Consider the following 25,935-nt stretch of genomic DNA (forward strand, 5'->3'; position numbering starts at 1 on the left):
CTACTTTTTATCCCAGAAAAAACCAAAGAGTTCCCATGGGATTTTGAAAACCTAAATCCACGCGGATGAAGTCGTGGGCATCAGGTAGTTAGAGATAATTGGGATCAAAGCATAGTAACTTAGCTAACAACTATACGGTAACACTTACAAACATTTCACGCGGAAGACATCACGCAGTACCATAAATCGCGAGAATGTCGTGAAATAATCGTGAAACATAAACATCCCTTTCAAACGTCAACTTCAGTTTTATCTGTCAATGTCGCAAAATGGCGCCGCCATTCGATTTTGCCATTGGTGGATTAAAAATGTCATTTGTTTTTTTGCGTGTTTTTTGCCATTCGCTAGACTCGTGCGCACGATGGCGTCACTTAACTCGCGAATTAATTAATTATTGCAAATAAAAACAAGTTTCCCAGAACTTATGGTAAAGTGATTGTGTACGGTGTAATCTAAAGGAGTGCAGTGAAAGTTGGTGCACAAAACTTTGAATTTGGAACACTCCCACTCTGGGATTTTCAATTTAGCTGTGTGCTACGTAATAATAAAGCTCCATTTGAGGTAGGACGTTCTATTTAAGTAATTTATTCTTATAATTTTCCTTATGAAGGAGACATTTGTATAATATCAGTGTTTAATCCTTACCGACTGGTTTCTAAGTTTACAAGTACCATAAGTAGGTTTTTACCGCGTAACCGTTCGCGTGGTAAATATTTTTTTACTGTAAAATTAGGGCGACCAATGATGGTATGTTATACCTATGTAAAAATAAGTAAATAGATAATTATGTTACTTACATATGTATGTAAAATGAAGACATAAGACTACGAAACTTGGCTCACATTTGTAGAGCTATCTCTTCATCTTCTACTCTTGGGCGTTTTATATCATCGAATCATCGAGCATCAATTTTATACGCCTTTTAAATATGAATAATGAAAGTAACATGTCTGTGGTATGAGTATAATATTATTGAGAACAGCCATGTAACAGCAGTTTGAGCAGTTAATCATTGAAAAAATTGTTCGAATTATTTGAGCAGTCAATGTGCCAAACTGTTCAAGTAAATATTGTCAACTGCTTAGTACACTTTGTCACACAAAAAGTCATTGACCGTTTGAGCAGTTAATCGTTGAAAAAATAGTTCGAACCATTTGAGAAGTCATTATCAACTCTGTGTGTCAAACTGCTCATATATTATCAACTGATCAGTAAAAGTCAACTGCTTAGTAAACTTTGTCACTCAAAAAGTCATTGACCGCTTGAGCAGGTGAAATCTTACTGTAGTTGCAATGTAGAAATTGGGGAGGGGAATGCAGTGATTAGAAAACAAGTAGGCCAATGTGTTGCATTGTGGATTGAACAGACACACATACAACCTCAAGCTCCAAGACATGGATATTTAATTTAATTCAATTTAAATATTTTTATTACTTAACTAGTTTATGCCCGCGAATTCGTCTGCGTTGGCTACACAAATTTCAAACCCGTATTTCACCCCCTTAGGGGTTGAATTTTCAAAAATCCTTTCTTAGCGGATGCTTATGTCATAATAGCTATCTGCATGCCAAATTTCAGCCAGATCCATCCAGTAGTTTGAGCTGTGCGTTGATAGATCAGTCAGTCAGTCACCTTCTCCTTTTATATATTTAGATACTATCACGAAGAATAAAAAATACAGGATATACTTGATATACTTAAAAACAAAGGGCGACGGGTGACCTTATCACTGAAGTGATCGCTTCCAGGCAACCAAAACTTAAGAACTTATAGAATTGTTAGACGGGGAGTCAGTGCAACTATACATACAATATAGGTGCAGAGGCGAGCCACTAAGTTGCCTAGGGAACTGAAAAATCTCCCCTATGAACAAAGATTTATAAAACTTGTACTCAGCACCCTCAAAAGCAGGCGAGAAAGAGGCGATCTAATTGAAACTTACCAAATTACTTATTTAAATAATTATTATAATATCCCAAATTTTGAGAGCATGTTTCCGAGAAGGAGCAATCCTAGATTTAGGGGACATGATATGAAGCTACATTATCAATTGCCATCGTCAAATCCATTAATACACTTTCTGACTAATACAGTTGTTCACATATGGAATAATTTGCCTAAGGATGTGGTTATGTCAAGTTCTGTTAACCGCACTTCAAATCTACCGCAATCGCGCAGCACTGGCCCTACCGCGGTTGTTTGACAGCTACAATGTCACGATCGCAATCATCTCTGATTGGTTAATGCTCGCTCACTATTGGCCACAATGCATTGTTGCAACAAGAATCGCACAAATTCAGCCAATCAGAACAATTGAGATTGTAATAATGATTGATGCAGGTTTTAGACAATCACCCTACTGTTCGAGAATAGATTGGACAAACATTTGGAAAACTCGAAGCACTTCTGATATCAGCGAAAGCTGCTTAGTCTATCAAAAATAATAATAATATATGTGTAGGCTCTGTCAAGAGGATGCGGAAATGCCCCTATATTATATCATCTGTTAATGTCAGGCATTAATGCATAAACATAGTCTTCACCTAGGGAAACACATACTGCACCCGGAGGAGGTGAAAATCATCTCGACCTGTCGCATACTTAGTCATATACATACAATGAACCAAAAGCTTAATTTGCTGTAATCCGCTGAAGGTAGAATCTGTATGGTGCAACAAGCAGCATGCGAAATGCACCGCCCACTCTCCCACTGCTAAACATGCAGGAAAAAGCAGCCACCAGGCAAGCAATACGCACCACCACCACGAAGCACCACACAAATCCCAAAACACACTCAACGCACATTTCGCCCCAAACAGGCTTTGCTGGCTGGTTCTTCCTACATGTTTAGCAGTGGGAGGGTGGGTGGTGCATTTCGCATGCTGCTGCAAAGCCGCCCGTTTCCATTCAACCCTGTCTAGGTTAGGTGATTGCCTAAACATCAACAAACAAAAAAAAACCGGCCCAAGTGCGAGGCAGACTCGCGCACCCTAGGGTTCCGTACTCAGGTATTTTTTTTACATTTTGCATGATAAATCAAAAACTATTATGCATAAAAATAAATAAAAACCTGTTTTAGAATGTACAGGTATCTAACTTTGAAAATTGAAAATACTAATATAATATGTTCACGAACACATTTGTTTTTTCTGTGGTGTCGTGTAAACCATTTCTGCTATAAGATCTACCTACCTACCAAATTTCATGATTCTAGGTCAACGGGAAATACCTATAGGTTTTCTTGACAGACCGACAGATAACAAAGTGACCCTATAAGGGTTCCTTTTTTCCTTTTGAGGTATGGAACCCCATAAAAACTTGTTACATATTATGTATGGCTGCTGTTAGAAAATTCGCTGACGCACGCATAGTTGCATGAAAATAAGACGATGACGCATGACGTCAATCTTAATTCTTAAGGCTCCTGCCGGCTGCCGGCCTGAAGTGCCCTGTAAACGGTCAAACATGTTTGTCAAACACGCCGTCAATCAAATTTGCCAAACACGTAGTTTGTTTGACAAACACATAGTTTGTTTGACAAATGCAGCCGTACACCTTCAATCATGTTTGACAACATCGCCTCACAACGGGCTCTACGGGCAGCGGCACGCGCGGCTCGCAGTCACAAGCGCGGCGCGTGCGCGAACTGACTCCCTTGAAAAAGGACCCCGAATGGGTTCGAAACGGGCTAACGTCGACTAAACACGTGAGCAAAGCCGGGACAGATAATATGTATAATGGAAAACACTCACGATAGTTTAAACGCTAAAATGTTTGACAAACTTTGCCAAACACGTAGTTTGTTTAACAAACTCAGCCGTGCACCTTCAAGCATGTTTGACAATCCTTGCCAAACACGTAGTTTCTTTGACAAGCGCATCAAACACGACCGCAGACGTTTAAATAATTTGACAAACACGTAATATTTGAGAAAGAGAAACATCTTTGACCGTTGACGGGGCACTTAAATGTTCCTTATCGTGGTGGCCATAAAAAATCGGCTAAGTGCGAGATAGGCTCGCACACCGAGGGTTCCGTACTATAGTCGTATTTATTCAACATCTTCACACACATTTTCTTTCACACAACATTCAACACTTCAATCAGTCGCTTCAGTAGGTACTGAGTGAATATCACAAATTTCGTCACTGGCAGCAAGTGCTGTAGCTTAGTGGTAAGAGCGTCGGGCGCGATCCCAGGAGACGCGGGTTCGATTCCTGCCGGTCCCCAATTTTTGATATGTATTTAAAGACAAAGAAAGAAAAGACGTTTATTTTGCAAACTGCCACACATCACATCTTATAACTAAGAGCTGGTTATTCCGGCGCTTCTTCCATCTGAGCATAAGCCCAACGCGCTACAAGCAAAAGAAGCGCCGGAACAAACTGTCATGTGTAGCACAACCCGAAAAAGGGTCCCAGCTCAGCATTATTATTAGTTAGTTAAGTTCTTTTTATTTGTCTAGATATTTTGCAAATGCTGTGTACACATTTTATAGATACATTTATCAGCCTGTGTTTGTCTATAAGTGTCGTAGTTTGTGTTAAATTAATGTATTGTGTGTGTTCCTAATAAATAAAATAAAATAAATAATACAAATTATGCTGTATGGCATACATGTATGTATGTATGGAATATGGATGTATGGATGCATGGATGTATGGTATGTGGCACAGGAACATACAGCGCTGATTTTCAGCTGGTACCCTGGTACCCTGAAACTGATTCATCATACCTAATTTATTTAAAAAAAAAAAAAAAAATCAGTTTCATTTTCATCTACGACTACTACTGAATGTGTCAGTTTCACGATTCCATTCAATATCTACAACCCAAGTCTACAACTTATAAATTACACCGAAATATTTTTTATTTACAATTTTAATAAATAATACATAACATCTCCAAATAAAATTATTGAAATAATTTACTCCTATTGCTAATTTCTGGCTAATTTATGCATTTTATGGACATAGGCCTTTCTATTTTTTTTTTTTTTTTTTTTTTTTTTTTTTTTTTTTTTTTTTTTAATATTACAATAAAACTTAAAGCTAGCCTTATCTAATTACTATATAAATCATGACCGCGTGGAATGGTGCCAAGAATACTGGCTGCATTTCCGCGCTGGACAGCCAGGCTGATCCGTTGCGCAAAAAATGAGCCAGCCCTTCTGTCACCAGATGAGGCTATTAATCGCGGTGAAATGTCTCGTAAAAAATTTTTTCGGCCTTTCTATTACCTTATATATAGAATTTTGTGGTTATGTGTATTGTATATAAAACTGCACCTTTATAAATATAACAATATACTTACATGGGTTATGCATGATTGATTCAGGAAAAGACGTCACCATACATCTTAGCTAGATTAAAACACTAATTAGTACCTACCTACTACCAGGCCTGTCTCACTCTTGGTACTTGCGAGTCATAAGTAACTACAATCGCGCTACGCCTGTAGGCCGAACTTGAAATAGGGCTGGCGCCCCGCACACCCACACGTCACCCGCGCCGGGTTAGCACGGGGGCTGAGCGGGGAGAGAACGCCCCCGGCGTTCTCTCCCCGATTGCCATACTCTATCTACTATCTATGTCGCATACTATAGGTACCCATGCAAAAAATCACGTCGATCCGTTCCTCCATTGTGAAGTGATTGAAGGACAAACCAACAAACTCATTTATCTCACAATGAAAATATACCAACAAACATACTTTCACATCCATACTTAATAGAATAGAACTGAATAGAGTAGACAATGCCTCGCTGCGGTGGTCTCGACGAGGTTTTAGATTTAATAATTTAATTTATTTTAGTTTTAATTTAATGTTTTTTTTTAGATTTAAGTTTATTAATAGTTTATTTAGGGTTAGATCACACAAAAAAATTTAAATTGTTTTATAGAATAGAATATGTTTTATTCAAGTGACTTTTTACAAGCGCTTTCGAATCGTCGGGTAGTTATAATTTACCACTGGTTCGGAATGCCGTTCCTACCGAGAAGAACCAGCAAGAAACTCGAACTAAATATTATAAGTGTGTCTGTCTGTCTGCTAGCTTTTCACGACTCAACCGTTCAACCGATTTGGACGGGTAGGTTTCAACCCGGGGAAGGACACAGGCTACTTTTTATCCCGGAAAATTTTGAGTTCCCACAGGATGTTTAAAAACCTAAATCCACGCGTACGAAGTCGCGGGCATCAGCTAGTTTATAATGAGGGTAGTGATTATTTATCATGATTTATAGTATAGAAGTGTATAAGTCGATGTATCCATGACTGCGTCAAGTTATACGTTTGTTGACGCTTTATCAGACATGCGCTTACGCATCGTCTAAATATAGCTGCGAAACCGCCTGCAGGGCAATTGTCTAAAACCTGTATCAATCATTATTACAATCTCAATTGTTCTGATTGGCTGAATTTGTGCGATTCTTGTTGCAACAATGCATTGTGGCCAATAGTGAGCGAGCATTAACCAATCAGAGATAATTGCGATCGTGACATTGTAGCTGTCAAACAACCGCGGTAGGGCCACTGTTATCAAGTGTGAGCGGAAAGAAATCTGAGGCCCAGCGCATACAGACTGAGTAGATTTCTTTCTACCCATATTATAAATTCGAAAGTATGTTTGTTTGTCTTTCAATCACGTCGCACTCGCAACGGATCGACGTAATTTTTTGCATGGGTTTAGTTTAAGACCTGGAGAGTGACATAGGCTACTTTTTATCCCAGAAAATCAAATAGTTTCCACGGGATTTATAAAAACCTAAATTCACGCGGGCAGCAGTTAGTTCATAATATGTACAAGTTAGCCATTGACTGCGATCTCACCTGGTGGTAAGTGAAGATGCAGTCTAAGATGGTAGCGGGCTAACCTGGAAGGGGTATGGCAGTTTCATCAAGCCTGTACCCCTGATCGGTTTCTACACGCCATCGCGTCGGAACGCTAAATCGCTTGGCGGCACGGCTTCGCCGGTAGGGTGGTAACTAGCCACGGACGAAACCAACTAGTGACTAGACAGTCAGTCAGTCAGTCAGCTTTTCCTTTTATATTATTTAGATAAGTGAGGTGGTAGTGAAGTATTCACGACTGCGTCAAGTTATACGTTTGTTTACGCTTTATCAGACATGCGCTTACGCATCGTCTAAATATAGGCTGCGAAACCGCTAAACGAGTTATCAAGTGTGAGCGAAAAGAATATGAGGCCCAACGCATACAGACGAAGTAGAGTTTTTTTAAAGAGGCGGTTTACAAATTTACGCTCGGCCATACGAAAGAAGCCAATGAGGCCGATTCTCTTGTACACAATCTCTAAACTAAACTAAATTAAGAGGTCGAAATCTAGTTGCTATCCTTTTCCGCAAGCAACATTATGAAAGGGATAGCAATAGATTTAGACGTGTTATTTTAGTTTAGTTGAGAGATTGTGTACAACGGAATTAGGCACATTGTGGCTAATTCCATTGTACACAATTCTTAAACTAAACTAAAATGACTCGTCTAAATCTATTGCTATCCCTTTCATGAAGTTGCTTGCAGAAAAGGATAGCACTAGATTTAGACCTGTTAATTTAGTTTAGATTAGAGTTTGTGTACAAGGGAATCGGCCCCATTGTGTGGCTATTTATAGTAATTTAGAGTGATGTTTATAATTTTTTTATGCTTGATCAAATAAACGGATTGTTACCAAAACTGTACAAATAGATTTGTTAAAGAATATAGGTAGTTTATTTTGATATAAATTTTTGGTTAAATTTATGTTTTATTCAATACAAAAAGTTGTCTTAAACTAGCCATATAATTCGTGAAAATTGGCAACAATTATTTTTTTACCCAGTAATGTGATTAAAAATCCATATTCTAGTACATTATAAATCAATAAGACTATATTTCTGATATTCAGGTACTTTTTGCAGTAAATAAAATGATTTTCAAGGACAGATTTAGGGCTTGAAAGTTGAGTCTGTTATATATTTAACTAAAACTAGGCGCGGGAGATTGGACACTTCAAAATAAATAAAATAGATTTTGTAAATATGATACATTAAAGGTCAATACGAAAGATTGATTTATTTTAAACATGTATTCAATTATATGAAAGTTCGTCCTATATGATGGTTTTGGAGCTTGAAATCTTAGAATTTCATAGTTCAAGCGACTACTGCTACGAGCTACTGCCTACTGGCGCGTGAAAAGTCATTTTGTTTTTGTACAAACTATACTTCCTAAAAGCTAACACCATGATGTCAAGGTCGATGTTCTTTGAAACCTAATCAATTTGCTAAGGCAAATCAATTAATTAAGGTGACGCAGTACGCCCGACCGAACCTGTTTGCTTTTCACTTGACATTGTATGAGAAAGGTGAGAGGCACGATGATTTTCACCAAAATCAAGGGTTTAGGAAAAGTATTTTTGAGAAAATACTACTACGTTTATGTTTGCAAAGTATAGTTATTTCAACTAATGAATAAATAAACTATGTCTAATGTTAAATTGGTTTGGAATTTTTAAACCCCTAATCTTATTTATTTACGCCCAAAGTTGTCATAAATTTAGTGTTAAAATAGGAATCTTTTGAGGCTCGTAACTTTAAAATCAATATTTTACTTTGCGGGGCCGCACTTGGCCGGTTTTTTAGTAGGTAGGTATATATATATTTTTAAATTACTTAAACGCACATAACTCCGAAAAGTTAGAGGTGCGTGCCCGGGATCGAACCCCCGACCTCCGATTAGAAGGCGGACGTCCTATCCACTAGGCTATCACAGCTTTTATACATAGGTATACAATTGCCTGCTAGATACCTCCTAAAATGTTTGTTGACTATTTAACCCGATTTCTGCCTTATCTATTTAACTACAACTTATAATGTAATTAATATTAATTGGTTAATTTATAATGTATTTGTTATATTAGGTCGAGCGGTCAAAATACAACACTGTCGATCGTCTTTTCCTGTTTTTGTCCGCGTTCCCACGTTGTGACAACAGGCAATCGAAGCTCGAAGCTTGTATATTTGAACTAGCTGCTTTTCCTTTTTAGGGTTCCGTAGTAAACAAGGAACCCTTATAGTAGTGTCCGTCTGTCCGTCCTCGGTTAATCTCAGAGACTTAAGGTATGATTCCGAACCACGCTGCACGCAGCAGCGCTGCCGCAACAGTGCTGTCACCAGCTGTCTCAGCCGTGTTGCGGCACTACTGGTCCCCCATACAATCTCTATACGCTTATATGACACTGGCTTATGCTCGCGACTTCGTTCGCGTGGACTACACAAATTTCAAACCCCTATTTCACCCCCTTAGGGGTTGAATTTTCAAAAATCCTTTCTTAGCGAATGCCTACATCATAATAGCTCTCTGCATGCCAAATTTCAGCCCGATCCGTCCAGTAGTTTGAGCTGTGCTTTGTTAGATCAGTCAGTCACCTTTTCCTTTTATATATTTAGATTACTGCAATAAAGATTTTTTTTTTTTTTAAATATTACAATAAAACTTAAAGCTAGCCTTATCTAATTATTATATAAATCATGACCGCGTGGAATGGTGCCAAGAATACTGGCTGCATTTCCGCGCTGGACAGCCAGGCTGATCCGTTGCGCAAAAAATGAGCCAGCCCTTCTGTCACCAGATGAGGCTATTAATCGCGGTGAAATGTCTCGTAAAAATTTTTTAGCACTAAGACTCCATAAAGAATTATGAATTATGAATTAAAAAGTGCTTAGGCCATAACCTACCACGCTGGTTGGCAGACTTCGCACACCTTTGAGAACATTATGGAAAACTCTCGGGAATGCAGGTTTCCTCACGTTTTCCTTTACATTTTTAGCAAGTGATAAATAATTGCTTAAAAGACACTTAATAGTAGGTACTCATAATATATCAGGGAAAATAATTCTGATCTTGTACTTGCGCAGAGTTAATCTTAGAAGTTTTTTATCCATTCTATTTAAGAGGAAAAACTCCACTATACATATCGATATAAATGACAAGATATGGTCAAGCGAACAAAATTTTTCACGGTTTAGAAACCTAATAAATCAGCGCCACCTTGTAGATACTTGGACGACCCGTTTGAAATCCAGACGTCACTAAGGTTGCATTGGTGCTTTGCACCAATGAGTCGGTGCCTTTTTGTTTGTTTAATAACCCTGTCCATACGAAGTAATATATAATTCAATAACTATACATTGTTATATATAACTCAAACCTGTTTTTATAATAATTTTATTAAAGTGTTCGAAGGAAATTCCGAAATAAATTTTTAATATATAATATCAAAAATAGTTCAGTAGTTCCAGAGATTACGTCCTACAAACAAACTTACAAACTTCACCTCTTTGTAATATTAGTAAGAGATAGTATAGATAAAATAATAACATGTGTGAAATGTTTATAACTTTGATAACGAATTCTGACTAAAACGGGTAAAATGAAGTCATCGAAAGATAGATTGGTTATGACTAGACTTTGGTTGATATCTATGCAATATAAATAAACTAGCGACCCGCCCCGGCTTCGCATGGGTGCAATGAAGATACTAGTGTGGTATCATTGAGGTGCCATTGCCTCGGAAACTCTCAAATGAGAGGAATTTTTTTACGACATAATTCACATTATTTCAATTTCTCTAGGGATCTCTAATTTTTTGAGAATTAAACTATAGCTATAAACCTTCCTCTTGAATCACTCTATCTATTGGTGAAAACCGCATTAAAATCCGTTGCGTAGTTTAAAAGATCTACGCGTTCATACATACAGACAGCGGGAAGCGACTTTATTCTATACTATGTAGAGATAACTGTTGACATTCAACAAGTTCAAAAATCTATTACAAATATACTATTACAGACGAGCTGACTACTACTTTAAGCGTAAGTCAGAAAAGTAGGTTTAATTTTTTTTTTTTTTCCTACCATAAAGCACCATTATAAAATGGTAGCTTTATTGCTACTACCATCTAGCCTATGGGCTAATAAGTAATATTATTCTAGCTAAGCTAACTAACTAACTTCTACTTATGATTAATTTTTAAATCTAATTTACAGTCCAATAACTGTCCTTAGTTTATTCTAACACGTACTTACAGTTCACTATGTTCTTGTGACCTAGAAAAATAAAGTAGGTTTAATTGAACTAATTTTATAAGTTACTAGCTGATCCCCGCGGCTTCGCCCGCGTGGATTTCGGTTTTTTAAAAATCCCATGGGAACTCTTTGATTTTCCGGGATATAAAGTAGCCTATGTCACTCTCCAGGTCTTTATCTATACCCATGCAAAAAACCGGCCAAGTGCGAGTCAGGCTCGCGCAACGAGTGTTCCGTACTACAGTCGTACTTTTTCGACATTTTGCCCGATAATTCAAAAACTATGATGCATAAAAATAAATAAAAATCTGTTTTAGAATGCACAGGTAAAACCCTTTCATAATATGATACCCCACTTGATATAGTTATCTTACTTCGAAAATTTAAAATACTAAGTATTAGTTCATGACCACAATTTAATTTTTTTTGTGTGATGTAAGCACAAATTCACGGTTTTCAGATTTTTCTCCGAATGTCTACTATAAGTCCTACCTACCTGCCGAATTTCATGATTCTAGGTCAACGGGAAGTACCCTGTAGGTTTCTTGACAGACAGACAACAAAGTGATCCTATAAGGGTTCCGTTTTTCCTTTTGAGGTACGGAACCCAAAAAATCACGTCAATCCGTTGCAACGTTACGATGTGATTGAAGGACAAACAAACAAACTTTCGCATTTATAATAAGAGTAGTGATAATATGGGTAGTGATAGTGATTTGATCACGCAGACAGACTCCAAGCATAGTCTATATATATGTATATCTCCATCGCCTGCTGAAGCACTCAGAGCTTTCTTATGAGTGCGGATGGCGAAGCTGAAGTGGCAATGGGCCACTTAGTTCGTAAAACCGATAGACGGACGGTGGACGGACGACATCAGACGAGTGTGCGGGAGCCGCTGGATGGCGTGTCGAAGTCCCTACAAGAGACCTATGTCCAGCTGTGGACGTCTGTCGGTTGATGATGATGATGATGATTGCTGACTACGACGCGTCACCTTATCTACATTTAGATTTGAATTCTGCGAACGAGTGTCCAAAACAGGGTGACCTTGTATCGTTTATCGGAGAGCTGGGACATGTACAATGTTTATGCTTGAATACTTTAACCAGAATTGTTTTTAGGGTCCAGTAGTAAAATATGAAACCCTTACATTCTCATCCTATCCATCTTTCCGTCTGCATGTCACAGCCATTAAAAACCGGTTAAGTGCGAGTCGGACTCGCACTTAACCGGTTCCGTACCATCGTAGTTTACAAGATATTATACAGGGTTAAATATAAAATATCAGAAAGCTCTCGGCACGTAATTGTTATTATTAAAACTAACAACTTTTATTCTACGACTCTTTTTTAACTCGATATTTTGTGAAATATCAAATACATTTGACTTGACTTTGACTTAGTCCGCGTAAATTTTCTGGTTTCTTCAAAAACATAGTACTTTCATTATTATTATTATTATTATTATTATTTATTTATTATTTAATTAGAACGGCCATAAAGCCAATTACACTAATTAAACTATGAGTACAAACTAACATAAACATGCATACAAAAATTGTTAAAATTATAAATTTTAAAAAGCAAAATTATAAATTTTCACAAAAGTGCAAGATCTGACCCATGAGGTCAGCCCATTTGTCAGCAAATATGTCACAGCGAGGGGACTCCTTCAGCAGCGCGTTGAGCGCAGCCAAAGTGCGCGGTATGGGTGACCACTGACCTGGAGCGCGCTACCGTGCGACTAAACGGACTTACGAAAAATTTGGAGCGGTGGCAATATAACCTTCCAACCCCCATTTCACCCCCTTATGGGGTTTTCGTAGAATAGAATAGATTTTTATTCAAGTAAATTTTTACATGTGCTTTTGAATCGTCAACTACATAGTTTAATTTACCATAAGATCCTTTCTTATGTTGTCACTTGCACCCTAGAAAGAACGTACCCTCCTTTCAAGTTAAAATAACAATAATTAAAACTTTCACATACAAACTTTCATCCCCTACTTTACCACCCTTAAGGGGGGTTTCCAAAATAAATTATACAGGTTTTTATTATTTAAAGCTGATAACCTATATGCCGATTTTCACGTCTCTAACTTCAAAAACATAGGACTTTCATACAACCTTTATCAAAAACGTTTCTTAGCTGACACTTACATCCTAGAAGAAACCTACCTTCCAATTTTAAAGTTTGTAGGCTTTATAGTTTCTGAGATTTCGTGATTAGTCAGTTCATATACATAGATAGATTACACGAGTATTTTAATGCCTTGTAAGTATTTTCATACATTACTGAAAAACACACAATTTCTATTTTATTTAGATTTCTATCGTACCTACATGGGTATTTCGAGTGGTTTTTACGTCGTTCCTGATTTGCATAACAAAGCACTTCCTTAGGCTAAAGGAAAAGGCCAACACACACAACATGACGATGTGCCAATCAGTTTATCCTTTTACAATATAGATTTGGCAGATTCTTAAAACAAATGGTACATGAATGGCATAGTAAATAAATCAAAATATATAAAAGGAAAAGGTAACTGGGTGACTGACTGACCAGTGGCGTAGCTAGTAACCAAGGGCCCTGGGGCAAATCAAAAAAAGGTTTTATCAAGTAAAAATATTTAATAAACAAATACATTCACAGAAAGAATTTAGGGGGATTCCCTAGTAACTTTCAAATTATCATATTTATTTTGAAAATGGGAGATCAAAACTTTAGTTCGATCGAGATTTTCTGGTAAGGATTCGAGAGCCCTCTAAGCTTTAGGGCCCCGGGGCACTGCCCCGCCTAGCCCCTATGTAGCTACGCCACTGTGACTGACTGATCTATCAAAGCACAGCTCAAACTACTGGACGGATCGGACTAAAATTCGGCATGCACATTGCACATAGCTATTATGACGTAGTCATCCGCTAAGAAAGGATTTTTGAAAATTCTACCCCTAAGTGGGTGAAATAGGGGTTTGAAACTTGTGTACTCCACGCGGACAAAGTCGCGAGCATAAGCTAGTGTGTAAATAACTACGCCAAGACAACTGCACGATGATGTGTCAATCAGTTTATCTTTTGACGATAAAGATTTGGCAGATTCTTAAAATTAAATGCTGCGTGAATAGCATAATAAATTAATTATATATATTTTGATATTGGCTTCCGTTGAGGTCATATTACAATGAGTAATACCTAAGTACTTAAGGTGTTTTGATAGACCCAGCCGCGAAAATTAAATAGTTAGTAGTAGACTAATCATACATCGAAGGCTTTTTTTTTTTTTTTTTCTTATAGCTTTTTTAATATTACAATAAAACTTAAAGCTAGCCTTATCTGATTACTATATAAATCATGACCGCGTAGAATGGTGCCAAGAATACTGGCTGCATTTCCGCGCTGGACAGCCAGGCTGATCCGTTGCGCAAAAAAATGAATTTGTGTAGTTCTTTGTCATTTTTGTAGTCTTGTTTATTGTGAACTTGTGTACTATCGTTCCTTGGTTTCTTGTCGAATTTTTCGTGTAGTTCCTTATCAACTTCACTGTCTGAATCACAAATTGAATCCTTGTCAAACAATGTTGAAGCTTCCCTTGCTTTTTTATCAATTTCAAGTTTTTCAAGCTCTTTCAGGAGATTATCGAATGGCGCTTCTTTAGATCTTTCGTTTGTTGCATTTTCGTTCAAATTTTTTGCGCCTGGCTGATCCGTTTCGCAAAAAATGAGCCAGCCCTTCTGTCACCAGATGAGGCTATTAATCGCGGTGAAATGTCTCGTAAAATTTTTTTAGCACTAAGACTCCATGGCCCCAGGGTCGAAGGCTTATGATAATGAGTTTTGCGGGCATAACATTTATGCATCTACATGTTTTTCTACATGAGTATTTTTGACCAAAGTTTTATGGAAAAACATGTAGATGCTTATTACCATAAGCGTTCGATGTATGATTAGTCTACTATTTTCGAAAAACTAACTAAAATTTAAATTTCGCGGCTGGGTCTATCAAATCACCTTAATCACAAAACAGTATATAATTCAGCTCAATAGTCATATGTAAATAAAGACGCGCACACAACTGCACGATGATTTGTCAATCAGTTTATTTTAGGGTTCCGTACCTCAAAAGGAAAAACGTAACCCTTATAGGATCACTTTGTTGTCTGTCTGTCTGTCTGTGGTCTGTCAAGAAACCTAGAAGGTACTTCCCGTTGACCTAGAATCAGGAAATTTGGCAGGTAGGTAAGTCTTGTAGCTGTAATTCGGGGAAAAATCTGAAACCCGTGAATTTGTGATTACATCACACAAAAAAAAATTAAATTGTGGTCGTGAAAGATAACTATATCAAGTGGTGTTTCATATGAAAGGTCTTCACCTGTACATTCTAAAACAGATTTTTATTTATTTTTATTCATCATAGTTTTTGAATTATCGTGCAAAATGTCGGAAAAATACGACTGTAGCACGGAACCCTTGTTGCGCGAGCCTGACTCGCACTTGACCGGTTTTTTCTGGAGATACGGAATTCTAAAAATTTAATTAAGTGTACTTAATAAAGAAATCCTTGTTTCAGATGCAGGAAGGGCTAGAAGCTCTCTAAGCTATACCCAACTATGGGCAGTTCCAAATTCCTCATCATACAAAACACAACTATGGCCGAAGGCAAGAAATCCATAAAAAACAAACTCATCAAACCATTCGTCGCACTATTCCGAAAGAACAAGAAAGACAAGACAAACGAGATCCCAACAAACACAGATGCAACTACAAATGAAAATGCAACAAACAGAGTTGCAACTGCAAACGAAAATGCAACAAACGAAAGATCTAAAGAAGCGCCATTCGATAATCTCCTGAAAAAGCTTGAAAAACTTGAAATTGATAAAAAAGCAAGGGAAGCTTCAACATTGTTTGACAAGGATTCAATTTGTGATTCAGACAGTGAAGTTGATAAGGAACTACACGAAAAATTCGACAAGAAACCAAGGAACGATAGTACACAAGTTCACAATATACAAGACTACAAAAATGACAAAGAACTACACAAATTCGACAAGAAAGCAATAAATAACGTAAATTACAATAACCAAGACAATGATTCTGTTATTGACAATGACGATGCAGAACTTTTGGAGAGATTCAATGAACTGGAAATCGAGAAGAAGGAAGTTTCACAAGTTGAAGAAGATGAAGAAGAATTGAAGAAGTTCTCCACTAAAATTGTAACTGACGATGCTAGGTCTTTGAGGATAGATTCTCAGTCTTCCGAAGACAGCGGGTTTACTGAAAAATGCTCTCTTATTGAATCTGATGAAGAGAACCATGACAAAGATGTTGATAGAATAGAAGAGAAGGGCGGAGAAGAAGGTATGTTATTTTTGTTGAAGGTATGTTATGTTATACAGGGTGTAATTAGAACGCTAGCGAAATCTGAGCGCTATTATTATACTACCGAAACACAATCCAATACCAATAACCATTTGCCTTACCCTTGTAGTTTTAGTAGGTAATTAATATCTCTCAACCCCGCAATGTATAGTTTGCATAACTCGGGTCCATGTCCCGCCTATGATGCTGCATTGCCCCCGCGGCACCTGTCTACGAGTGGGACCGTGATAGTTTAGTGGTTAGGACGTCCGCCCGATATTCTGGAGGTCGGGGGTTCCATTCTGGGGTTTTAAGCTAAATATCACTTGCTTAAACGGCGAAGGAAAACATCGTGAGGAAACTTGCATGTCTGAGAGTTCTACATAATGTTTTCATAGATGTGTGAACTCTGTCCGCTCTAGGTCAGTGTGGCAGACTTTGGCCTAAGCGCTTCTAATTCTGAGAGGAGACCTGTGTTCAGTAGTGGGCCTTTGATGGATTGATCATGATGATGATTCAAAAGTGTCTGTAAAAGTAGCCCTATTTATTTTTGTTTTATAGAAGAGAAGAAGGAAGGTGCGAAACAGAAAAAACTACACAAGGCTTACTTGAGGAGGGGTCCCATTAAGAACAAAAGGTCCCAAGCGCCTGCATCGGCGCCATATCCTTGCGAGGTATCTATAATTTTTTTTACATTCGTATTAATAGACTTGGAGCCTGTGAAAGCCAGACCTCCGTTATTTTATAAAAGTGTAGCTTTTTAGTTTATCTGCGCATTGTCCCTTAAACTTTCTTAAAAAATCTCTGCTTATCGTGCTCCCCGAGGCACAGAGGAATGATAAAGGTCACATTCGGACCTCCAAACTCAGTTACCGACTAGATTCAGCACAATTTATTGACCACACAGTTGCAACTTTAGTTGAAGTCCCCAGAATGCTAAAAAATCCATACTAATATTATGAATGCGAAAGTGTGTCTGTCTGTATGTCTCTGCTAGCCTTTTACAGCCCATCCATTCAACCGATTTTGACGAAATTTGGTACAGATATAGCTTTCATCCCGGATTTCATCCCCAGCTTGATTCCGGAAAATAAAAGAGTTCCCACGGGATTTTTAAAAACCTAAACCCACGCGGACGAAGTCTCGAGCATCATCTAGTAAAAAAATAAATAAAAAATGATTTTAATTCGACCAACAAAAGAATCATATTGGTGTAAATATCTATACGCACTTAAATCAGGACAGGGTCGATTTGCCAACAACAATAACATTGCTAAAATAGCAACTTTTTTCCAGATAAATCTAAACCCCCAAATCTACTCTGGTGGCCAAGTTATCATCAACTCCAACCAATTCCTTCAACCTCAACAAGCATCAACTCCGTCAATCTTCATCGAGGCATCAACTGAGCATCAATACCTACAAACCAATGAACTGCCCAACGAATTCGACTTATCCTCTTATCTATCGCAAGAAGAAATCAACACATGCTGCAGTATCTTACAAACTGAGTTACCCCAAACTCAAGCCATCCCCAATTTCGTCAATTCACCCCCAAACCAATACAATTTCAACTTAAACTCAACCCCACCATTGATCCCAGAATTTGATCTAAACCCCCCATACGACGACATAAGCGAGAACGTCCTGAAAGACTTGGATCCATATGTCTTAACCCCTCCAAGTTCAGTTCACAGCCATTTCATGTATTCCCCCCAAAATCGGAACATAGAATCACCATTAAAATGCATCGATACTTCCCCTGAAAGCGATGCCTTATCGTGGAACGAAGAGCTGGAACAATTCAGGGATATATCCCCCAACGACCAGTTATTTTCACCCCCATTGGATGCAGAAATAAAAGACACCACCCCAGCAGAGTCTCCAAGACTGTACAAAAACTTGAAGCAGTACAAGGACCGTCAAAAGGAAATGGAGAAAGAGTTCTCCAGAATGGAGTGTTGCCAGATCATTCAGAAACCGTGCAAGGAGGTTTTCAACGAGCACTTGCAGAAATTGCAAGAAGGAGATAGGAGGAAATTGTGCTACAGTGTTGCCAATTTGGAGCTGAGATCTGCTTTCGGGTAAGTGTTGATTTGTCTATCATCATCACCGTAGTAAACAAGGAACCCTTATAGTTTCGCCATGTCCGTCCGTCTGTCTGTCCGTCCGTCCGTCCTCGGTTAATCTCAGAGACTATTAGTGCTAGAAATCTGTAATTTGGCATGAGTATAAACGTTAATCACGCCGACAAAGTGGTGAAATAAAATTTTTATAAATATATTTTTTAAGGGTAGCTCCCCTACATGTAAAGTGGGGATGAATTTTTTTTTTAAAGGAAAACTATCAGGGCTATGTCAAGTTCACAGGTTAAGGAGTTATGTTGTTTTTCGAGGATTGTGACTACGGAACCCTACACTGGGCCGGTTTTTATCAATTAGAATTCCCAACGAGTCACACTGTTACACGATTGGGTGTGACTCGTTGGGAAACCATCTAGCAGCCCAAGAGGCTAAATAATGATTTACTCGAGCGTTGTAGGGAACTATTAGATTGAGAAGATTATCTGCTAAAAAGAAAAAAAGGTTAAATGATCTAACTCTTTGAAAAAACTGGTGGGGAAAGCGCGTACGTCGCGGACTATAGCTTCATCCAACCCTGTACATAATGGTAATCCTCTTCTTCCGCAGCGTCCTGATGCACACACTGGTAGACCTGTCTAGCAGCGACCAGCCCGAGGAACTCAAGATGGCGCTGTTCTGTCTAGTTAGCGAGAAGGTGCTGGCTACTCAGAAGACGCTCTTCCTAGAGGATTTCGGTAAGTTTCTTCTTCTTCTTCTTCTTCTAGTGCCTCTCCATTACTGAAGGTCAGCAGTCTGTTGTTTAAACTTCTCCCTGTCCATGGCTAGGCGGAATAGTTCTCCGACTGTTTGTATGCCCTGATGTAACGTAGCCATGACTTCTTTCTTCTTCCCACCCCTCTTTTCCCAGCTATTTTTCTACCCTTAAGGTAAGTTTCTAACCTCCCTTTTTTATTTAACGCTGGGAATAACCAGCCAGCCAATTAACTGGAGGGAAGGTATGCTTCGTCCACTGTGCCCTCTGCTAGGCCGAGGGACACGCGGAAACACCGGCCCGTTGGGCCGTGAAACGCTAGCAGACAGACAGACAGACACACTTTCGCATTTATAATATCAGTATGGATTAGTTCATTTAAGAATTAGAAAGCTCAGAGTCACTCAGCGGGCGATGGAAAGAGCTATGCTTGGAGTTTCTCTACGTGATCAAATCAGACATGAGGAGATCTGTAGGAGAACTAGAGTAACCGACATAGCTCAACGGGTTGCGAAGCTGAAGTGGCAATGGGCAGGGCACATAGTTCGTAAAACCGATAGACGTTGGGGTCTCAAAGTGGTGGAATGGCGACCTCGCACCGTAAGACGCAGCGTTGGAAGACCCCCCCACTAGGTAGACACGACATCAGACGAATCGCAGGCGGCGCAAGAGCGTGGTGTGTTGAAGTCCCTACAAGAGACCTATGTCCAGCAGTGGGCGTCTATCGGTTGATGATGATGATGGCGATGATTAGTTCAATGATCTCCATAAAAAACCTTTTGAATTATACCTACCGTGTTTTTATCTGTTTATCACAAAAAGTGCACAAAAAAGGAAACAATTATTTCGAATTCCTCAATACGGCGGAACAAGATAACTTAAAAACGTTAGTTTACGTAAAAAAACCGGCCAAGTGCGAGTCAGGCTCGCGCAATGAGGGTTCCGTACTACAGTCGTATTTTTTCAACATTTCGCAGGATAATTCAAAAACTATGATGCATAATAAATTAAAAATAAATATAAATCTGTTTTAGAATGTACAAATGAAGCTCTTTCATATGATACCCCACTTGATATAGTTATCTTACTTCGAAATGGAAAATACAAATTTTTAGTTCATAACTACAATTTAATTTTTTTTGTGTGATCTAACCCTAAATTCACGATTTTCAGATTTTTCCCCAAATGTCAGGTATAAGATCTACCTACCTGCCAAATTTCATGATTCTAGGTCAACGGGAAGTACCCTGTAGGTTTCTTGACAGACAGACAGACAACAAAGTGATCCTATAAGGGTTCCGTTTTTCCTTTTGAGGTACGGAACCCTAAAAATTACGTAATTGTTTACGTTAGGTCCGTTGACCTTTCCCTTAGCGACTACTTCGAGGTAATTTCACGACAGACAAACTAGGAACCGTAATAAGCTCGCAACTCTACCTCGGGAAAGTGGGAAAGTCATTTGTGGGAATGAGTGTAATATCTAAATTTATAAAAGGAAAAGATGACTGACGGACTGACGTACTGATTGACTGACTGACTCTCCCAAAGCCATTATGATCCAAACAAACGTTCCTCCCAGTGTTGGGGACATTACGAAGAAAAACGTCCAGCTTTTATAAAATAATAACGAAGGTCTGGCTCGCGCTGGCTCCTAGTCCAGAAGTTTTACTCACTAGGCTATAATCACACACGCAATATTTTTTCAAAATATTTTTTGCCTCCAGGTTTGAACCTACTACAGTTCGCGGTACTGCGTTGCTACAAGCGGCCGGTGATCACTCGCTATCTGGTGCAATGCATTCGCGTTGTCACCAGAAGCGTCGAATACAAATGCTCGAACAAGATCGTTTTCACTGAGGTATGTAATAACAATATTATGGCACTAGTGCGGTAAGGCCTGCTTTATAAGTAGCCAGTGATCACTCGCTATCTAGTGCAATGGATCCGCGTGGTCACCAGGAGCGATGAGTACCAATGTTCGAACAAGATCGTTTGACACTGAGGTATGTAATAACTAATAACATTATAACACTAGTGCGTAAAGTTATCTTTTAGGGCCTTGATGCTTCATAGGCCCTGATGATGTGTTACCGCACTAGTGCGTAGTAAACTACTTACCGCATTGCCAAGTGTTATGAACCAATGTTTTTCTATCGTAGGTGGACGCTAACGGTGACAACTTGCTAATCGCTTGCGTTCGCGAAGGCGACAAGTGCGCGAACGTGCTGCGCGAGCTTGTGCGCGTCGACGACAAGGATGTGCCGCTGTTCGACGTGCACCACGTCAACACTGACGGTGAGTTGCGTCTGACAGCACGAGCGAAGCGAGCTCTAACATTTTTATCTAGATGGCGCCCTAACTTCGTGTCAGTGTATAATGTACCTTTTTAATAATTCCATGGGAACTTTGATTTTCTGGGATAAAAGTAGTTTATATTCAAGATGTGAGTTAAGCTGTGTTAAATAAATGTTCACAACTAATAGCCAAGATTAAGTTAAATAAATAAATAAAATCTTTTTATTCGAAGCAACTATGGCACAATTTGTTAGTAGACAAACTCACTTGGAAACTAATGTTAGCAGCTACTACTATATTTGTGGCAAAAAGACAGTTTTTATTTGAGTTAAGTCAATCGTCATCAATTTGTTCAATTTGGCACAGATGATTACACTAGTCACTAGCGTATTATACTGGTATTAGTGATAATCAATAATCATCCACTTTCTGCACTAGTGTGCAATGTAGTATATTGGTTGCAGGTTACACGGCGCTGCACGTGTGCTGCAGCGAGCACAGCGCGAGTGCGCCGCGCGCGCACACGCTGCACGTGCTGCTGCGGCACGCCGGGGCTGAGCGCGAGCGACAGGTGAGACTACAAGAAAAAGAATATGGTAAGGTGATATATGTCCCGCAAATTGCTTATGCGCGTGGCCGCCATTTAAGTGACGTCAGCACTAGACTGAAGTTTCGAGCTGATGGTTGGCTGATGGTTTTATTTCGGCTGACGTCAAAATGACGTCATTTCGAAGTTAATGAGACATGATTCCAGCGCAATAGCAATTTGCGGGACTTACACCTCTATTCGCTGCTTACGTATACGAGTCTGACTCGCACTTGGGCGGTTGTTTAAATATAAGCGTTACAACGTTATCTGTTAGGAGTGTTATTTTCAGCATAACACAATCATTGCGACTCGGAAAACTTTAATGAAACAATACGCCATGTAACTGTGCAATGGTGTTTGATTATTATCGTACTATACTTATTTCGAAAAACATGATAAAAGCGCACATAAAGAAATAACACATTCGGCGGTATATGGTTTTAAATACCACCTTGAATTTAATTCAACACTTATAACATAAATAACCATTATCGTACGTGTGTGGCAATGGCCTATTTTACGACGAGTTGCAACTGGCAACAATGGCATTATTTTTTCCCACAAGCATTCTGAATTTAAAAAAAAAATTGTGTAGGATCGCAAAGGTGGCGAGACCCCCCTCCACCTGGCGGTAAACTCCGCGAACTGCTCTCTGGACATGATCCTGATCTACTTCCACAACATCGAGCGCGCCCAGTGGTACAGCCTCGCGCATATGAAGAACAGCAGGTGGGTACTATTACATACATACTGACTGAATAAATCTATATCTAAATATTTAAAAGGAAAAGGTGACTGACTGACTGACTGATCTATCAACACACTGCTCAAACTACTGGACGGATCGGGTTGAAATTTCGCATGCAGATAGCTATTATGACGTAGACATTCGCTAAGAAAGGATTTTTGAAAATTCAACTCCTAAGGGGGTGAAATAGGGGTCTGAAATTTGTGTAGTCCACGCGGATGAAATCGCGAGCTTAAGCTAGTATATGTACATATAAAAAGGAAAAGCTGACTTACTGGCTGATCTATCAATGCACAATTTTTTTCAATTGCGGCAATTTTTATTAATTTAATGTGCAATCCAGTGGGTAGTACATAGAGATCGATGAATGCACTGTAAAACGCCTACAAAGAACTTGCGATAATATTATCGCACTTGTACAGTAATACCTACTTATTATTGTGTGTGACCAAAATATTATTATAATATTCATTTGACCGCATACAGAGACCGTGCCGCACGTTTATTTTATTTTATTTTTGTTTTAAAAAAGCATTAATTTATATTTGCAGCGGAAAAAATCCTTTGGAATACGCGAAATTTGGGAAAAAATCGAGACCAAATTACCCGCGGGAAATACTGGATTTTCTCGAGCGATGCCGAAAATGAAGAAAATAATAATTATTTTTAATAAATTGTTAAATGTAAAACTTATTAGTTTTTCGTCATTTACCCCTTCGATCAAAGATTTACACAAAACGCCCGGTTTCTATATAAGAAAGCTAACGCACATGACTTTGTCTGAGACTGAGATCTATAGAGCGCACTTTGACTTTGCTCAGACTTAAGATTGAGTTAAAATGAGACAGATTTATGTGAGAGATCTCTCACATCGCTCTATAGATCTCACCCTGAGATCTATTTTAACCGACTTTAGACGTTGAAAGTGGAATCCCATTTTACAACGTTTTTATTTTTGGAATGTCTTCGACTATTCTGTTGTCGCCGACTTGTGTCAAAAGTTTGCGATAGCCGAAAGACGCTAAAACCACATTAAGTAGATAGGCGTGCTAAAATCAAGTCTTATATATTAACTACCTATCGAATAAATTACTTAGTATATGTTAATATAGAAAAAAACAATTAAATATTTTCGATTCTAAACCACCGTAACGAGGCGGAGTTCCCAGTTGTATTGCCAGAATTATGCTGACTGGGGTAACTGCCAGCCCTCTTTACATTTAAAAAATAATAAAGATAAATACTTATCGATAATTTTTTCTCATTCAAAATAATGTGTTTAATCCTCCATTTTGGGCTCGCTAACTCAGTGTATTACGCTAAAATCAAAATGATAGCCACCGAGCTCATTTGACATATTTTATTTGTTAATGCATTGAAGGTTTACTAAGAAAAAAAAATTTAAGCTGCAATGAAGCAGCAATGTAGAACAATGTCAAATCGGTATAAACAACCAATGACAGAGCTCGGTGCCTATCAGTGTTAGACACTGAGTTAGCGAATCACCCCGCAGATATCTCTATGAACGATCGAAGTAGGAAATAATACTTCTTATTATGTATTAGCTTTAATTTAGAAACTACACAAACTTAACTTTTCTATTCATTGAAAGTACCTAAATGTTGGGAATTCATTTTCTTTCCAATTTTACTGTAATAGAGACGTAATAAATAGAGATTAATTATTAATTTTAAGTAATGATACAATATACCGAGAAATGTCTTAATAATTTTACTATATTTTCTTATTATGAATTAAAATAGGAATTACGATAATAATATCGACACTCACATAATATTTCGACTGAATTAAATGCCCGGATGACTTGAGATTTTAAGAATAGGTTATATTTTTATCTACTTCAAAAATGTTTTTTTCACTGATTTTTTATAATATAATAAATACCTCTGATTTATTATAGTACAAGTGTGTAATGTTGGTGATTACCGCTGAGTCTTATGATAGCCGAGGACGGTAATCATCAATACACACGTATCATACGACGTTTTTCAACACACTTGTGAAGAAAATAATACTAAAAATTTATTTGTACTGTATGTACTATTGAATACGATCTTTATTGTATCGAAACTTTTTAAAGAACCAACCAATAAAATAAAATAAAACTATAACTCACTTGTGAATAATAGCAATGAAAAAGTCACAGTTTGATTATAGGTATGATTATGTGCCCAATTGCGGTGAAATTAGAGCCACTTTATGAGCAAGTGTGTTGAAAAATATATTTGTAGTATTTTGTATATAAGTGACAATAAAATGTCGACAAAACATATTTTTTTATTCTTATGTATAAGCAAAGATCGGAAGAGGATAGAGAACGGTCAGAATTTTGTTCGTTTCGGAAAAGTTTCGGCTTAGCATTTCGATAAGTCTAGTGTTTTTGTGTCATATTAAGCTTTTTTGCTGAAAACTGTTGTTTCTTTTACAATTGAATGTATTTGAGAAAAACATAAAAATCCGTTTCGTTTTAAATGTTTTCGTTTTATTTATATTTCACCTACCTATAGTACGCGACAGGTTGAAATGGCAATCGGGGAGGGAACGTCCCGCACACGAGGACAGCCCCCGCGCTAACCTGGTGCGGGTGACGTGCGGGTGTTCCCCCGCCTCATACCCCGATTGCCATCTCGACCTGTCGCGGACTATAGATGAAATGTTTGAGATGAGACTAGAGTAACTGTGATCTTTTTTGGGACGGAAGTAATTCGAACGTTACTTGCGCCGCCAAACAGAATAGCTGTTTTGAGACCGCCTTAATTTAATGTTATCGACCTTTAGAATGAGATTTCGGCTTTGTAGAGCGTTGTCTCGTTGTATTCCCGTTGAGTCACACCCCCGTGTGTAACACTGTGACACAAGGTGCCAACAATTTCAAAACATTCCCGTTGAGTAACACTGTTACACAACGGGAATTTTTTGAACTTGTTGGCACCTTGTGTCACACCTACATAAATACATATTATTGCGCGTGTATCAAGTATTAACTGATTGTGCACTTTT

At 38.3% G+C, this 25,935-nt stretch overlaps 1 protein-coding gene across 1 annotated transcript; it reads left to right on the top strand.

The window, feature by feature from the left end:
• The first annotated feature begins 320 nt into the window (after positions 1-320).
• Positions 321-25,407, top strand: LOC117995141 (uncharacterized). Its single transcript, XM_034983138.2, has 10 exons — positions 321-561; positions 15,654-16,447; positions 17,009-17,121; positions 17,744-18,531; positions 19,138-19,265; positions 21,007-21,140; positions 21,442-21,577; positions 22,042-22,148; positions 22,762-22,895; positions 23,466-25,407. Exons 2-10 carry the CDS (start codon positions 15,694-15,696, stop codon positions 23,560-23,562), a joined length of 2,391 nt encoding a protein of 796 aa, XP_034839029.1. The 5' UTR covers positions 321-561; positions 15,654-15,693; the 3' UTR covers positions 23,563-25,407.
• Positions 25,408-25,935: the final 528 nt, after the last annotated feature.

Source organism: Maniola hyperantus, chromosome 28, assembly GCF_902806685.2.
Source record: "Maniola hyperantus chromosome 28, iAphHyp1.2, whole genome shotgun sequence".
Taxonomy (NCBI): Eukaryota; Metazoa; Arthropoda; class Insecta; order Lepidoptera; family Nymphalidae; genus Maniola; species Maniola hyperantus.

Excerpts from the sequence above, each read along its gene's own strand:
- LOC117995141 (XM_034983138.2), top strand. The coding sequence starts at position 15,694 with ATGGGCAGTTCCAAATTCCTCATCATACAAAACACAACTATGGCCGAA. Across the intron at positions 22,149-22,761 it reads GGGCTGAGCGCGAGCGACAG|GATCGCAAAGGTGGCGAGAC; the intron begins GTGAGACTACAA and ends AAAATTGTGTAG. Across the intron at positions 22,896-23,465 it reads GCGCATATGAAGAACAGCAG|CGGAAAAAATCCTTTGGAAT; the intron begins GTGGGTACTATT and ends TTATATTTGCAG.